Genomic DNA, 13,771 nt, shown 5'->3' with positions numbered 1-13,771 from the left:
ATTATATCATTATCCCTGATGCCCCCCCACAATAAAGCTTCCTTCAATTTCACAGTAAAACAGAACATCATGAGACACTGCAGACAGGAGCTGATCACAGCTGATTCAGCTGCTGCTAAAGAGACAGTTTGACTAAATATATATTTTATAACATGGTTTAGACATCACTGACACTCTCCTCTGTACATTCATACACTTTTCCTGTGATACGGACCTGAGCACATAAAGACAGAAACTCAAACTGTTTCAAATCCCCTGGTCTGAGGGAGATGTAGGACAGGAATATGTGCACGATGAAGACTTGAAGCAACATGGATCTTCATAACACAGTGACTGCCCCTCCACATCAGTCCTCTACTGTGAATGTGAAGAGATTTTTCTCATCTCCACCTCCCCAACAGCCTCATTACACATCACTACAACAGGAACACAGGCAGCAACACTACAGCTTCAAGTACTCTCTGCACTTTACTCTGAAAGGACTCACAGGAAACAGTATTCTGTTGTGTCTGACTTTACGCTGGTGGAGATGACGTCTTCTACCCACATATAAAGGTACTTTGTTCTCCGACAGGTGAGAACAGGAAACAAACATCAGCTGTTGATCATATTGTTTGATTCCAGTAAATCAATGATCCAACAACATGGATGTTGATCCTTCAACACAAGAGTTCTTTAACCTCTAACCCTGATGAAATAAGAACTGAACAAATACAAACATTACACAGCAGGAAACACGCAGTGAAGTCACTAAAGACAAAGTGAACGTATCAAACAAAGCAAACTTACACTTGGTTCAAACAGAGTTGAAGAAGAAGAGTCTCCATTTGACGCCTGCAGAGAAAAGAGTGAGACAGGTGAGCTGTTTCCTGGAATCAGTCACAGCTTCACCTGTGATGGAGGAGGGATCAGGAGCAGATCATGCAAATCACCGTCTATATTCTTCCACTTCTGTCCTTCCCTCTTTGCTTTTATCTGACTGTGGTTTCATTAGACTCTGCTCTATCATTTCCCTCCACCTCAGTGAGGAATCCAGCAAGACCTGATTCACAACCTTTCCTCCCACCTCTAAATAAAACACAATCTCATTCCTGAGGTCAGATCTGATAAGTAACTACAACTCTCCACATACAGCACTGACAACAAGACTGATACTCACTCTGACATTATTCCACATTTCTGCATTATTTTAGCTCTAATGTTCATCAGTCTGATAATGACCCTCTGTATGTGAACACAGTTATTATTAAACTGCTATAAACACTCATGTCTGCCTGTGTGGAAAAGGAGCTTTGTGTTTTTTGTGTGTGTGTGTGTGTGTGTGTGCGTGTGTGTGTGTGTGTGTGCGTCACATGCTGATGTGTTATTAAGACATCAGACTTTCTCATGATGTTTCCATTAACATTGATTATTGATCAGATGAGCTCTAAAGGAACTAATATCTCCATTAACTGTGAAGGACTCTGGCTCTTCCTTGATGATGATGTGGCGCCCTCTGGTGGTGGAAAGAAAAAACTGATGACATGATGTCACATGACATGACTTAAATCTTGTTAATAGAGTTGTACTAATGACGGATGTTAACGACACTGATACCAACAGTGATGTCTTCACTCAGAGAAACTACCATGATCACTGCCCCCCAGTGGTTACTGTCAGTAACTACAACTCTCCACATACAGCACTGACAACAAGACTGATACTCACACTGACATTATTCCACATTTCTGCATTATTTTAGCTCTAATGTTCATCAGTCTGATAATGACCCTCTGTATGTGAACACAGATATTATCAAACTGCTATAAACACTCATGTCTACATGTTTCTAAACTGACTGATAGAGTATTTACTGCCCTCCTGTGGTCACACTGAGTCACTACAACACTACATTACACTGTCCGACAGGATTCACACTTATTAGGACATACACAATAAAGAGTGACAATCATAGACGCACTGTAAACTAACTGACCACCAGTGGAGACATTGTGAGATGTGACAGTGAAAAATGTGGGTCTTTTATGCTGCTAATTCACGATTCATTGAGAAAGAGCATAAATCCTTACTCTGTACTCCTGATATTCCTGTGTACAGTGTTCGTGCTTCTACTTGGAAAGTGCATTATTTCTGGAAGCTTCGGGCGGCGGGGGGAGTGCAAAGGAGCATGCAATCCATCCTGACGAGCTATTTCAACAGACTGTCTCCTGACTGATGTTACTAGAGCTCCAGAGAGAAGCCTGAGAGAGGAGGTGTGAAACTACACTGAGATGGTTTTTGGTTCTTATGGATCAACATCTTCACACCACGCAGAAGTCTCAAAGTCCTGAAACAGTGAAGAGAAACCTTAAACTGTCTAACAACAACAGGAAGGTGACACGTGTGGAGGAGGATCAGTCACATCCTGATCATCCAGACACATTTGAACAGTGGAGAACTGGTCTGACTGGTCGGGTGGAGAGGACTGGTTCATACATCAGGGAGTTACAGGAATCAGCAAGAATCAGGTTTCAATCTGAGTTTATCTGACACAGTTACTTTACAAATTAAGACTTTTGCACATAAAATCCATAAAGATCTTAAAAATAATTTGCTTTATTAGACGAAATGACCCAACAGTAAAAATATCAAACATGTCACAGGTCAAACTGAAAACTGAAATGTGAGGCGTTTCTGTTTCCCTTGTAATTACTTTAATTTCCTTTTAATAATTCTCATTTATTTCTAATTATTCTGAAGTTTTCTACTGTGGGTTTGTTTCACTTTGAGCTCTGGGCGTCTGTGACAACATTTCTCTCTATTTTCTGAGTCAGGAAGTTAAAGTGGAGACTGAGGCTTGAGGCTGTTTACAGCAGCACTGAGTCAGACATCTTTAGCTTTAACACTGTGACAGGTGACTAGTTTGTTGATCAGCTGAGCTCTAATGGAACTAATATCTCCATTACCTGTGAAGGAAAAGCAGCTGTAACAACAGCTGAGAGTCAAGTGTCTTGTTCAGAGCATCTCTACAGTTATTTTTAAAATGATGGTGACAGACTTGGAGTGTGTTATTCTTCCCACCTCTCCTCCAGCAACAAGCGTCTCCACCTTTAAACCAACAGCCTGTCCTCACCTTGAAGTTGCTGGAGTTGACCCAGGAGCTGGCCACCGCCTCCACCATCCTGTCCAGCGTGGTCTGGTCCTGCTCCAGCTCGGGGGACTTCTCCCCGTCCAGGATGAGCTCTGTGACCTCCTGGCCCACCTGGAGCCTCTTCCCCACGTCGTTGTGCATCACCTGCTCCAGTAAATACTCCATGCTCACCTCCTCCTCCATGGCTGCTGCTGGAGTCAGAGCAGACTTCCAGCTGGCCTCTCTCCTCACGTCTGGTCCACCAGAGCCCTGACAGTAGACAGGCCCGTTTATACACTGGTGATAATCTTTAAGAGGCAGCTAAGGGTGGTGAAACGAGCACCGTGATATCCTGCGGTGGGCGGCTGCACTGGACATGGCACTTCATTGTTCTGTGTAGCTTTGCTGTAACGAAATTCAACAAGAAAAAGGGACAATTAGGGCGAAGTTTAGCTCATTTAAACTGAGACTTCACGGTTATACTGAGGAAATATATTGCACAGAAACATGTCTCACTAACGTGTAGCTCAGAATTAGAGGTAGTGCTGCTACTTTAAGTGCAGCACAGTCACGTAACTGCGCTTATTAAGGTGAACGTTAAATGTCAAAACAGTTTATGTAGCTGTTAGCTTCTCCTGCTAGCTCGCTACTAGCCCGCTTCTATCAAATTACAGTCGAGTTAGCGTTAGCTAAACTAGCTAAGTTAGCTGGTTAAGTTCCAACGGCCGCGGAGGCTTTAATGTAACTTACCTGCTCCTGGCGGGTTCATTGACTAGTTATTAATCCAGTGACCGGTTATAGGTTCACTCACCGGATGGACTGAATCGTTCCCAGAAAAAAAGTCACAAGTGGCGATGCTGCCTCCGCCGTTACTTCACATCCCAGCCCGGCGATGATCCACTCGGCTGTGGTAGTTTAACTACTTGGTATTTAATCCTCAAGCCATTCCAATGTCTACAAGCCTCAGCTGGCTAATTAATAATCATTCACTGTGATTAGAGGCGACGAAATGATCATTTGCCATAGTAAATCATAGAACCAGCGGTGAAGGAAGCAGCTAAATGGCGACACCTGCCGGCAAGAGCGAGGAACAACACCTGTTCCTGCAGCACCAGAAGGGGAGAACAAGGATGGATGGATGTGAATATTTGTCATTTCAATTAATCATTGTTAAATAAAATAATTGTAAGAACTAAAGCTGCTTCAATTAGTCAATTTATCAGTTAGAAGGTGGAGAAAAAATAAATCAGCAACGATTTTTATAATCAAATAGTTTTTAAATTAATATAAATTGTTAATTTAGTTATTTTTAATGAGAATCTTTGGATTTTAGACTGTTGGTCAAACAAATCCGTTTGTAACTGCTTGAACCACTGAAAGACAGTTTTACTTCACTTCGAGTGTTGGACTTCAAACTTAACCTGACGATCAATACCATGACTGTAAAACACCTGAAAAGTCCTCTAACACTGTGAGACAGCAATAAAATATCTGATCCGTCATATTATTTTAATAAACTAATAATTTTTAATTAAAAAAAATGATCTCCATCTGAGCAGCAAGTTACCCGCAGAATCACTTCCAATTCCAGTTGCATTTTTAGCCTTTGATTATGTTCTGGTCGCCATCTAATAGAGTAGAAGAAAGTTGACCTGAGGCTAAACTGACTCGTCAATCCTAATTTTACCTGAGTTAAAGTCCACAAGTACTATCAGTAACATGTAGTGAAAGTATCAAAGTAAAAGTACTCATCATGCAGAGTAACTGCCAGGAAAATCAGGTGCATGTTAAAGATCAGCAGGGCAGCACGGTGGTGCAGTGGCCTTTCTGTGCAGAATCAGTATGTTGTGCGTGGGTTTCCTCGAGGTGCTCTGGCTTCCTCCCACAGTCCAAAGACATGCGCTTTAGATAATTGGCCTTTTCTAAAAGCTTGTCAGTCTTTCCTCTGGGTGTTGGACTCTCTGACATGCTAATTATCAAACACACAACCTCTAAATGTCTCAACACTTCGTTGAGAGAGATTTTGAGTTCTCAACTTTTAGTGTTGGACTTCAAACTTCATTGAGTCACTGAGGATTAAAACCCATGACCTCTAACCTTTAGACAAGTCTTCAACAGCTTGAGAGACTGGGACAGAAACAAAAACCAGTTCTTCTCTTGGAGACTTCCAGTCTTTCCTCTGGACTTTGGCTTTCAACATTAAATCTCTATCTCAGGATTGAACCAACAACCTCAAAACCTCTGGGGAGTCATAGACCACCTTTGAAGTTTGACGTTTCAAATTGCACATGAAGCAGGTTAATGTAGACCTCTTCTTTTAGGACCTTTCAGGCTTTTCTCTGAATGTAAACCTTCAACACTGAGGGCCTCGACATTTTCATTGACTGTCTTTGTCTTTTCCCAGACTTTTCAAACAAACTGTGAGAGTGTTTTAGTTTGAACTGAATCGACTCAGATTCAGACAAAACACAGAGATTATCACTGATGCTTTTATTGTGAAACGACAAGAAGATAGACAGATAGATAGATAGATAGATAGATAGATAGATAGATAGATAGATAGATAGATAGATAGATAGATAGATAGATAGATAGATAGATTATTTATCAAAAACTTGACTGTTTTATTAATAGATGAATCTGAAACGTGTGTGAGTGTAAGAGACAGACATGTAGAGACTGAACTATCTGTTCAACAGTGAGAACGTTTCTCCCTCTGCTACATTCAACACAGAGACAATGAGGAACCAGGATTAAACCAGACTCCAAACCCAGGATACAGAGGTTCAGTGAAGGTGGTGTTGAAGGTGTGGAGGTGGATCAGTTTGTTAGAGGAGACTCTGTAGAAGGACAGAGAGCCAGCAGGACAATCCACATACACTACTACTCTGTTAGAGACAGAGGAGGAGGAGATAGATGTCACTGTCTTATTGTGACAGACAGAGTAACCAGCACCAGAGCAGAACAGACTCCAGGACTGATCGTTCTTTCCAAACACAGAGTCTTTACTGTCTCCTTTCCTGCTGATTCCTCTGTAACTCACTGATACATCAACCGCTCCTCTCCACTCGACCTCCCAGTAACAGCGACCAGTCAGACCAGTTGAACACAGCAGCTGAGGACACTGGTCAAATCTGTCTGGATGATCAGGATATGACTGATCCTCCTCCACACGTGTCACCTTCCTGTTGTTGTCAGACAGTTTGATCTGTCTGTTCACTGTGTTTGTGTCGATTGTGAGTTGACAGGAATCTGATGGAGAGAACAAGACACAGCTGCAGTTATTGATCATCTGATCAGTTATTGACAGTTTGATGAAGACTCCTGACATCAGTGATGTGACAGTTTGAAGATGGTTGAATGTGCTGCTTTGTTTTCATCGATCACATTAAAACACACTTACACTTCCTCAGACCTGGTGTCAACCATCGGACTCCACCAGGCTCCGCCCTGAAAGGAGGAGGGGGGTCAGACCAGCACGTTCTCTGTCAGCATGCACACATGGACATTACATGGCTCATACACAGACTGTTTGATTACTGTGTTCAGATGGAGGCTTGTGTGTATGGATGCACATTGACCAAAGAGAAACAGGAAGTGGAGTCTTCATCTTTAATGATACAGAGCAGGAAGGAGACATGGAGAAGATACTTCATCACCTTGTCTAATTATAAAGTCTGCACCTGTATAAAGTCCCTCCTCTATCAGACAGTGAGTGTGTCTGCAGCAGGCCTCTACATACCTGAGAATGTCCAGTCTCCAGTCTGGATCCTCCAGTCCAGCAGACAGAAGCTTCAGTCCTGAGTCTCCTGGATGATTGTAGCTCAGGTCCAGCTCTCTCAGGTGGGAGGGGTTGGAGCTCAGAGCTGAGGCCAGAGAAGCACAGCCTTCCTCTGTGACCAGACATCCTGACAGCCTTTAAAACATGCATGAGATACATGTTAGATCAGCTTCATATCCGAGACTTAGATTAGCAGGATTCATGTGGAACAAATGATCAATTACAGTTTATTGATTGATTGGCTTCACCTTCTGTTATGGCTCAATAAATCATTCTGGAGAATAAATCAAGGTTGAACCTTGACTACTTGACATTCATGAACACTTTTATTGTCTCAGTGTTACCCTGAATGTGTAAGATCCTGACCTGAGAGTCTCCAGTGTACAGAGTGGACTCTCCAGTCCAGCAGACAACAGCTTCACTCCTGAGTCCTGCAGGTCATTGTTACTCAGGTCCAGGTGTCTCAGACTAGAGGACTGGGAGCTGAGGACTGAGGCCAGAGCTCCACAGCTTCTCTCTGAGAGGTTACAGCCACTCAGTCTGAAGAGATGATCATGAGGAATTCAAGAAGAAAGGAAGTTATTTTCTCTCCTGTTGAAAAGACAGAAGTGTCTTTATATAATGATGAATAAATCAACTCTCTCTAGACTTACAGAGCTTTGTTGGAGGCTTTGACCACTGGCAGCAGCTTCAGAAGAGCCTCCTCTGAAGCAGAGTATTTCTTCAGGTCAAACACGTCCAGATCTTCTTCTGAGGACAGTAAGATGAAGACCAGAGCTGACCATTGAGCAGGAGACAGTTTATCTGTGGAGAGACGTCCTGATCTCAGGGACTGTTGGATCTGCTCCACTAGAGAACGATCATTCAGTTCATTCAGACAGTGGAACAGGTTGATGCTTTTCTCTGCAGAGGGAGTCTCTTCAATCTTCTTCTTGATGTACTGGACTGTTTCCTGATTGGTCTGTGAGCCACTTCCTGTCTGTGTCATCAGACCTCGTAGGAGAGTCTGATTGGTCTGCAGTGAAAGACCCAGGAGGAAGCGGAGGAACAAGTCCATGTGTCCATTTGGACTCTGTAAGGCCTCGTCCACAGCTCTCTGGTAGAAGTTTGTCTCTGCAGATTCGTCTCGTCTTGGTTCAGACTTCCAGGAGGTTGATTGTTCTTCTGACATCAGATTGAGTCCAGAGTTGATGAAGGTCAGATGGACATGAAGAGCAGCCAGAAACTCCTGAACACTCAGATGGACGAAGCAGAACACCTTGTCCTGGTACAGGCCTCTCTCCTCTTTAAAGATCTGTGTGAACACTCCTGAGTACACTGAGGCTGCTCTGATATCGATGCCACACTCTGTCAGGTCTGATTCATAGAAGATCAGGTTTCCTTTCTGCAGCTGCTCAAAAGCCAGTTTTCCCAGAGACTCAATCATCTTCCTGCTCTCTGGACTCCAGTGTGGATCTGTCTCAGATCCTCCATCATACTTGACCTTCTTCAGTTTGGACTGAACCACCAGGAAGTGGATGTACATCTCAGTCAGGGTCTTGGGCAGCTCTCCTCCCTCTCTGGTTTTCAACACCTCCTCCAGAACTGTAGCAGTGATCCAGCAGAAGACTGGGATGTGGCACATGATGTGGAGGCTTCGTGATGTCTTGATGTGGGAGATGATCCTGCTGGCCTGCTCCTCATCTCTGAACCTCTTCCTGAAGTACTCCTCCTTCTGTGGGTCAGTGAACCCTCTGACCTCTGTCACCACGTCAACACACTCAGGAGGGATCTGATTGGCTGCTGCAGGTCGTGTGGTTATCCAGAGGCGAGCAGAGGGAAGCAGTTTCCCCCTGATGAGGTTTGTCAGCAGCACGTCCACTGAGGTGGACTCTGTAACATCAGTCAGGATCTCAGTGTTGTGGAAGTCCAGAGGAAGTCTACACTCATCCAGACCGTCAAAGATGAACACGACCTGGAACTGATCAAACCTGCAGATTCCTGCTTCTTTGGTTTCAGTAAAGAAGTGATGAACAAGTTCCACCAAGCTGAACTTTCTCTCTTTCAGCACATTCAGCTCTCTGAAGGTGAATGGAAATGTGAACTGTATGTCCTGGTTGGCTTTGTCTTCAGCCCAGTCCAGAGTGAACTTCTGTGTTAAGACTGTTTTCCCAATGCCAGCCACTCCCTTTGTCATCACTGTTCTGATTGGTCCGTCTCTTCCAGGTGAGGCTTTAAAGATGTCTTCTTGTCTGATGGTTGTTTCTGGTCTGACTGGTTTCCTGGATGCTGTTTCAATCTGTCTGACCTCATGTTCATCATTGACCTCTCCAGTCCCTCCCTCTGTGATGTAGAGCTCTGTGTAGATCTGGTTCAGAAGGGTTGGGTTTCCTGCTTTAGCGATCCCCTCAAACACAAACTGGAACTTCTTCTTCAGGTTAGATTTGAGTTCACGTCGACAAACTGGAGCAAAATCTCCTGAATGAACAAACAAGAAACAAGATCAATGAGAAAATACAACATTTAATTCCCCTAAAGAATGACTATATGACCATATTTCCCTCCATGTGTTGATGTTAGTAAATGTCTCATTTCTCCATCATGTTGAATCTTTAGAGAAATCCTCTTACTGCTCTGCAGACAGTCAGCCAGCTGCTCCTGCTTCATTCTCCTCAGGAAGTTCACTGTGATCTTCACAAATGCCTCTCTGCTCCTCCTCTGCTCTTCATCCTCAGCGTCCAACACCTCCTCATCCTCCCTCTGACTCCCTGAGCATTCTGGGTAATCTGGACTCAGAAGCTTGTGCATCTTCTTCAGCTCGTTCTTGACAAAAGTGACCATGTTCTCCTCCAGCAGCTGGAACAGAAAACTATATGAATGACAGCATCAAACATCAGATCCATGTTGGACAGACTGACAGTCCACTGGTCTGAAAGTGCAGCATGGAGATTATTGTGAACACAACAGATGGAGCAGTAGTTGTTGTACATGTACAGACCATAAATATGGAGTCCAGCTGTGTTTGATGCTGCTGGGCAGACTGAGCACTGGGAACCTCTGAGCTCTCCTGGTCCACTCTGTGGAGGAATCATGAAGAATGAGCTCACATTATGTCTGTCCACACAGAGACAGACACAAGCTAAAGGTCCATGAAGTCACGTTTGGATGTGACAGCCAATCAGACGACTCCCTGTAGCGGTAAAGGTTTACTAGTCCTGCCGATCCCACTGAGAATCAACAGCTCAGTCTGCAGCTGTTTGTAGCTTTCAGCTCAGTGTTTGCTTTAGTCCCAACAGCTCTCACCAACCCTCCACTGTTTTACCTCCACCTTCCAGTGAGGACGTTCACAACAGACACAAACACTTTGATTTCAGACCAGGTCCAACAACACGTCGTACAAACTAGTTCTTTTCTACAATAACCTGAGTCTCACTGTCAGTTACAGCTTACATCTGATCAGCTGACGGACGTCGCCCTTTAAAGTCAATGATCCTGCCCTTCGACCCGTCGCTCTTTAAAGACAGACAGCTGGGTTCAGGAGAGTCTGGTCTCTGCTGCTGGATCCTGAAACAAAAACAGAACTGATAAATGTTCATGTTGAATAAAAACTGATGAAAAATATCTTCAATCTTTAAATAAACACAACAACTGACTTTTAGTGAGAAACGTCTTTCTGACTGTTTTAAATTCTGACCTTCCATCAACAGAATGGCTGAAATGAACAGGTTGACCCATGGATTTGTTGCTCTTCATGGACACACAGCTAGGTCCAGGTCCAGATCCAGGTCCAGGTCCAGGTCCAGGTCCAGGTCCAGGTCCAGGTCCAGGTCCAGCAGAGTGTGGTGTGTCTCTAACACTAACACACACAGAGCTTTGAGTGTGAATAATGATGGAGCAGTGATGTGAGTCATGGACAGTTAGAGATCCTCATCTCACCTCTGAGCTCTGGTCTGGCTCTCATGTTCCCCACACAGAGTGGTTTTAGAGGGAGGGGCTCCCTCCTCTCTGTCCTCACACTGATCCATGCTGCTGAGTTCACATCCACATCAGCTCACACACACTTTCTACCTTCATGTGGAGAGAAACACACATCATTCATCTGCACATCAACTCAAATGTACATCATTTCTCCAGCTGCTCCTCCACTGATTGGCTCTTCTTCTCTGTTTCATATCAGTGTGAGGCAGAGGAAGCTGCCATCAGCTGCTGTACTTCTACCATCCGTCCACTAGATGGCGTCATGAAGCTGCAGTGACGTGAAGAGCAGCCCAGCAAACACACGGGATCATGGACGATCATTAACATCCACTGATTCAGTTTTACAACCCGACCACTAAACATCATAAGAGAGATTAAGATACTTTAAAACACTTAATGGTCAAACACATGTTGATCTGATTCAGTGACTTCACTTACTCATTATATCATTATCTCTGATGTCCCTCCACAATAAAGCTTCCTTCAATTTCACAGTAAAACAGAACATCATGAGACACTGCAGACAGGAGCTGATCACAGCTGATTCAGCTGCTGCTAAAGAGACAGTTTGACTAAATATATATTTTATAACATGGTTTAGACATCACTGACACTCTCCTCTGTACATTCATACACTTTTCCTGTGATACGGACCTGAGCACATAAAGACAGAAACTCAAACTGTTTCAAATCCCCTGGTCTGAGGGAGATGTAGGACAGGAATATGTGCACGATGAAGACTTGAAGCAACATGGATCTTCATAACACAGTGACTGCCCCTCCACATCAGTCCTCTACTGTGAATGTGAAGAGATTTTTCTCATCTCCACCTCCCCAACAGCCTCATTACACATCACTACAACAGGAACACAGGCAGCAACACTACAGCTTCAAGTACTCTCTGCACTTTACTCTGAAAGGACTCACAGGAAACAGTATTCTGTTGTGTCTGACTTTACGCTGGTGGAGATGACGTCTTCTACCCACATATAAAGGTACTTTGTTCTCCGACAGGTGAGAACAGGAAACAAACATCAGCTGTTGATCATATTGTTTGATTCCAGTAAATCAATGATCCAACAACATGGATGTTGATCCTTCAACACAAGAGTTCTTTAACCTCTAACCCTGATGAAATAAGAACTGAACAAATACAAACATTACACAGCAGGAAACACGCAGTGAAGTCACTAAAGACAAAGTGAACGTATCAAACAAAGCAAACTTACACTTGGTTCAAACAGAGTTGAAGAAGAAGAGTCTCCATTTGACGCCTGCAGAGAAAAGAGTGAGACAGGTGAGCTGTTTCCTGGAATCAGTCACAGCTTCACCTGTGATGGAGGAGGGATCAGGAGCAGATCATGCAAATCACCGTCTATATTCTTCCACTTCTGTCCTTCCCTCTTTGCTTTTATCTGACTGTGGTTTCATTAGACTCTGCTCTATCATTTCCCTCCACCTCAGTGAGGAATCCAGCAAGACCTGATTCACAACCTTTCCTCCCACCTCTAAATAAAACACAATCTCATTCCTGAGGTCAGATCTGATAAGTAACTACAACTCTCCACATACAGCACTGACAACAAGACTGATACTCACTCTGACATTATTCCACATTTCTGCATTATTTTAGCTCTAATGTTCATCAGTCTGATAATGACCCTCTGTATGTGAACACAGTTATTATTAAACTGCTATAAACACTCATGTCTGCCTGTGTGGAAAAGGAGCTTTGTGTTTTTTGTGTGTGTGTGTGTGTGTGTGTGCGTGTGTGTGTGTGTGTGTGCGTCACATGCTGATGTGTTATTAAGACATCAGACTTTCTCATGATGTTTCCATTAACATTGATTATTGATCAGATGAGCTCTAAAGGAACTAATATCTCCATTAACTGTGAAGGACTCTGGCTCTTCCTTGATGATGATGTGGCGCCCTCTGGTGGTGGAAAGAAAAAACTGATGACATGATGTCACATGACATGACTTAAATCTTGTTAATAGAGTTGTACTAATGACGGATGTTAACGACACTGATACCAACAGTGATGTCTTCACTCAGAGAAACTACCATGATCACTGCCCCCCAGTGGTTACTGTCAGTAACTACAACTCTCCACATACAGCACTGACAACAAGACTGATACTCACACTGACATTATTCCACATTTCTGCATTATTTTAGCTCTAATGTTCATCAGTCTGATAATGACCCTCTGTATGTGAACACAGATATTATCAAACTGCTATAAACACTCATGTCTACATGTTTCTAAACTGACTGATAGAGTATTTACTGCCCTCCTGTGGTCACACTGAGTCACTACAACACTACATTACACTGCCCCACAGGATTCACACTTATTAGGACATACACAATAAAGAGTGACAATGATAGACGCACTGTAAACTAACTGACCACCAGTGGAGACATTGTGAGATGTGACAGTGAAAAATGTGGGTCTTTTATGCTGCTAATTCACGATTCATTGAGAAAGAGCATAAATTCTTACTCTGTACTCCTGATATTCCTGTGTACAGTGTTCGTGCTTCTACTTGGAAAGTGCATTATTTCTGGAAGCTTCGGGCGGCGGGGGGAGTGCAAAGGAGCATGCAATCCATCCTGACGAGCTATTTCAACAGACTGTCTCCTGACTGATGTTACTAGAGCTCCAGAGAGAAGCCTGAGAGAGGAGGTGTGAAACTACACTGAGATGGTTTTTGGTTCTTATGGATCAACATCTTCACACCACGCAGAAGTCTCAAAGTCCTGAAACAGTAAAGAGAAACCTTAAACTGTCTGACAACAACAGGAAGGTGACACGTGTGGAGGAGGATCAGTCACATCCTGATCATCCAGACACATTTGAACAGTGGAGAACTGGTCTGACTGGTCGGTGGAGAGGACTGGTTCATACATCAGGGAGT

At 43.6% G+C, this 13,771-nt stretch overlaps 1 protein-coding gene across 1 annotated transcript; it reads right to left on the bottom strand.

Annotated features, from left to right (window-relative positions):
- Positions 1-5,820: 5,820 nt before the first annotated feature.
- On the bottom strand, positions 5,821-10,789 carry LOC111240015 (protein NLRC3-like). The gene is made up of 9 exons (XM_022769972.1): positions 10,564-10,789; positions 10,320-10,433; positions 9,868-9,946; positions 9,500-9,725; positions 7,544-9,347; positions 7,257-7,430; positions 6,852-7,025; positions 6,513-6,559; positions 5,821-6,361 (listed from the first exon to the last, which is right to left on the bottom strand). The coding sequence occupies exons 1-9, from the start codon at positions 10,620-10,622 to the stop codon at positions 5,835-5,837; spliced, it is 3,204 nt and encodes a 1,067-aa protein (XP_022625693.1). The 5' UTR covers positions 10,623-10,789; the 3' UTR covers positions 5,821-5,834.
- Positions 10,790-13,771: the final 2,982 nt, after the last annotated feature.

Source organism: Seriola dumerili, unplaced genomic scaffold (assembly GCF_002260705.1).
Source record: "Seriola dumerili isolate Sdu_G_001 unplaced genomic scaffold, Sdu_1.0 BDQW01008273.1, whole genome shotgun sequence".
NCBI lineage: Eukaryota > Metazoa > Chordata > Actinopteri > Carangiformes > Carangidae > Seriola > Seriola dumerili.
Note: the sequence above shows the minus strand (reverse complement) of the source record. Positions and strands in the feature narration are given on the sequence as shown.